A 3,485-nucleotide genomic window follows, 5' to 3' on the forward strand; every position below is an offset into this window, starting at 1 on the left:
GCCTCCTTTGCTCTCTCCCTGTCATCCTTGTCTTCCTCATCACCATCATCTTTCCTTGATGCTTCCCTTCCTTTTACCTTGTCCTCTCTCCCTGCGTTTGTCCTTCCCCCCTTCTTCCTCTCCGTTTTTTCCTACTTTCTGCCTTCCTTCTTTCCTTCCTCTTCCTTCCTTCCTCCTCCCATCTCATCTCATCCCATCCCACCTCCTTCTTCCTTCCATCCCATCCCATCCCATCCCAACCCTTCCCATCTCCCTCCTCCTTTCATCCCGTCCCTTCCCTCCTCCTTTCATCCCATTCTATCCACCTTCCTCCCTCCTTCCTCATTCCCTGGGGCACATATGAGGTGCTGGGGCGCCCCATGGCACCCCAAATTGCCCACGATTGATCCCTGGGAGACCCCAGCCAAGCCCCTGCTGTTCCCGCTGGGATCCCCGACGGATCTGTGGGCACGGGGCTCCCTCCGTGCATCATCCCGCCACAGGAGCGCGACTTCGTCATGACCTTCAACACGTCCCTGCACCGCTCCTGGTGGATGGAGAACGGGCCGGGCTGCCTGGTGACGCCGGTGCTGAACGCGCGCCTGGCGCCGGAGGACCACCACGTCATCACGGTCACGGGCTGCCTCCTGGACTACCAGTACATCGAGGTGGTGAGCAGCGCCACGCAGATCTTCCTGGCGGTAAGAGCCGCAGCGCGGCGCCCGCCCAGGGGTCCCACAGGGTCCCTGGGGCCCCGTTCCCCGCGCTGGAGGCCTGGGAATGGGGAGGCCACCCGGGATCCCCTCTGCTGTACCAGCAGCCGCGATGCCAACAGCTCCACGAGGAACCTGCTGAGGTTTGTTCCTCTGAGCTCGGCATCCTCCCCGCACTGCATCCTGCCGCATCCCGTGGTGCGGCCCCACCAGAGCCAGAGGGAATAACTCCCCATGATTTGTATATTTAGAACTTCCATGGTTGGACTAGATGACCTCTGAGGTCCCTTCCAACCCTAAGCATTCTATAATTATCCCTAATACCTCTATAAATGCTATTATTCCTATTCATATTATAAATAATATTGCTACTCACACTACTAATACTACCATGCTTATTATTGCTGCTATTACTATTGCTGCTATTACTATTGCTGCTATTACTATTGCTGCTATTACTACACCCCTATTACTATTATTACTACCACTACTATTGCTGTCATTAGTCCCTCTAGTACTTGTAGCCAAGCACTGTGGCTGCTGCCGCTATCACTATTACTACTAGTAGTACCACTGTTGCTGCTGTTACTCTTACTATTGTTGTTATTACTACTGTTACTATTACTACTGCTACTGCCTTTTATTAATGCCACTATTATTGATGTTTTTGCTACTCCTATTACTATTGCTACTGCTATTACCATTGCTGCTCCTATTGACGTTATTTCTCCCAGTGTTGCTATTGGTGCTACTATTACTACTGTTACTCTCAGTAGCAATACTATGACTGCTGTTATTGCTGTTATTAATCCTTTTGGCCTCGTGAGCCTTTGGCCTCCTCCTCACCACGTGCCCCTTCCCGGGCGCTTGTGTCTCGCAGCTCTTCGGCTTTGTGTATGCCTGCTACGTGAGCAAGGTGTTCCTGGAGGAGGAGGACAGCTGTGAGTGCCTCGGCCTCGGCAAGGGGCGTCCAAGCGGGGCTGGGGGCTGTTTTTGGTGCGCGGGGTTGTTTCGTGGGCATCGCTGCCTGCTTTGGCTGTGCTCGCCGCCGCGTGGATGAGAGCCCCTGGCAGCGATCGTGCAGCCTCCTTTAACGCCCTGGTTAATTAGAGAGCCTCGTCTGCCCCTGATTAATTGAGTGCTGGCAGCCCCTGCGGGGCGAGCAGCTGCACGGCTGCCTTTGGCACCCATGTGGCGGGTGCTGGGGTGCCGCGTCGTGCCGGGATGCTGCCAGGATGCTGCGCCCAGCACTAGGCGCTGGGATGGGGCCCAGATGCTGCGTCGCACTGGGATGCCGCCAGAATGCATCGGGCAGTGGGCATGGGGATGGTGCCAGGGTGCTGCATCACGCTGGGATCGTGCCAGGGTGCTGCATCGCACTGGGATGGTGCCAGGAGGCCGCATTGCACTGGGATGCTGCTGGGATGCATCGGGCAGTAGGCACCGACATGGTGCCAGGATGCTGCAACACACTGGGATGGTGCCTGGATGCTGCATTGCACTGGGATGATGCTGAGATGCTGTGTCTCTTATGGGATGCTGCATCCACCCTGGGATGATGCCAGGGTGCTGCACCCACTGCTGGGTGCTGGGGATGTGAATGCCACCTCCATGCCGGATGCTGCCAGATGCTGCGTGGGCACCAGGCATAACTCCAGCATTCAGTCCACTTTTAATATTATAAATCTGAAAAAAACAGAGAAAATTCTCCCATGGTGGGCCTGGACAGGGGGACATGGGGACGAAGGAGGGGGCCAGGGCGGGCGGTCACCTCTCTGCTGCCCATTCCGTGCCCACAGTCGACTTCATCGGCGGCTTCGACTCCTACGGCTACCAGGCGCCGCAGAAGACGTCGCACTTGCAGCTGCAGCCCCTCTACACGTGAGTTGAAGGCTTCTGTCCGTAAGGCTAAAATACTGCTGGGCTCCTCCTATTCCCTGGATCATCCAGGTGCCCAAAATCACGTATGGGTTAAGCTGGGTTGGCAAACCCCAGCAGGCACTTGCAGGGAGGCGAAGTTGCCCAAAGTGGTTTATTCTGTTTATTATTATTATATTATTATTTTTAAATATTCCTTTCTTTTTCAATGGGAAAAGGTGGTGTGATGGGATGTCCCTAATGCCACCTCTCTGCTTTGCTTCCGCAGATCCGGGTAAGCTCTGGGCGTTCGGAGACACTGCTGCCAGCAGAGGACCCCTCGAATCCCCGGACCTGGATACGGCCCAAAAGAAACCCACCCTCCGACCTCCCCATTTCCATCACACCCCGAAAACGCATCCAAACAGAGCAAGTCCAAGAGATTCACTGGATGAGCAACTCCCAAATGTAGCTGGCAGCTCCCGGAGCACCGAGACCTCTCTGAGCATCATTCCCCAGCATAGGAATGAACAACGCTCCGGAGCGCCCAAGTTCCTGCACGCACGTCCTGCAGGAGCAAAGCACATGTCTGCTCCCCATCACCCCATTTTCTTCCCTTTTCCCCCTTTTTAAATGGAGCACCATGGACTTCTCCGGGTGGAAACGGGCCCTTTCCGGAGCATCTCAGCATCTCGAGCTATGTGGATGGTTTTGCCAAGGACTCAGGACAGCTAGAAAACCTGGGATGGGGGTTAATTCCCCCAAGGAAATTGCAGACTTGACGGGAGGATAAAAAAGCCCCCCCAGGACTCCACAGCGGCCACTTTGCAGCTGCTTTTTCAGGCTCCAGAGCCGCCCCTCGGACATTTGAATTTGGCAATATGGACGCTGCTTTCTACGCGGCCTCTTCGTGGCCGTTTTAATTAATATAACGAA

At 55.2% G+C, this 3,485-nt stretch overlaps 1 protein-coding gene across 2 annotated transcripts in view; it reads left to right on the forward strand.

Moving 5' to 3' along the window:
• NKAIN1 (sodium/potassium transporting ATPase interacting 1) overlaps positions 1–3,485 on the forward strand; it is a 12,002-nt gene extending 8,517 nt beyond the window's left edge. Inside the window, exons 4-7 of one of the 2 annotated variants that reach the window (XM_026043423.1) lie at positions 483–680; positions 1,573–1,633; positions 2,492–2,573; positions 2,839–3,485. In XM_026043423.1, the coding sequence (XP_025899208.1) occupies positions 483–680; positions 1,573–1,633; positions 2,492–2,573; positions 2,839–2,848 (351 nt within the window). In that variant the 3' untranslated portion in view covers positions 2,849–3,485. The remainder of the gene's footprint in view (positions 1–482; positions 681–1,572; positions 1,634–2,491; positions 2,574–2,838) is intronic. The other variant, XM_026043424.1, reaches the window with a different exon arrangement.

Source organism: Nothoprocta perdicaria, unplaced genomic scaffold (assembly GCF_003342845.1).
Source record: "Nothoprocta perdicaria isolate Ctin4 unplaced genomic scaffold, notPer1 scaffold_33, whole genome shotgun sequence".
NCBI lineage: Eukaryota > Metazoa > Chordata > Aves > Tinamiformes > Tinamidae > Nothoprocta > Nothoprocta perdicaria.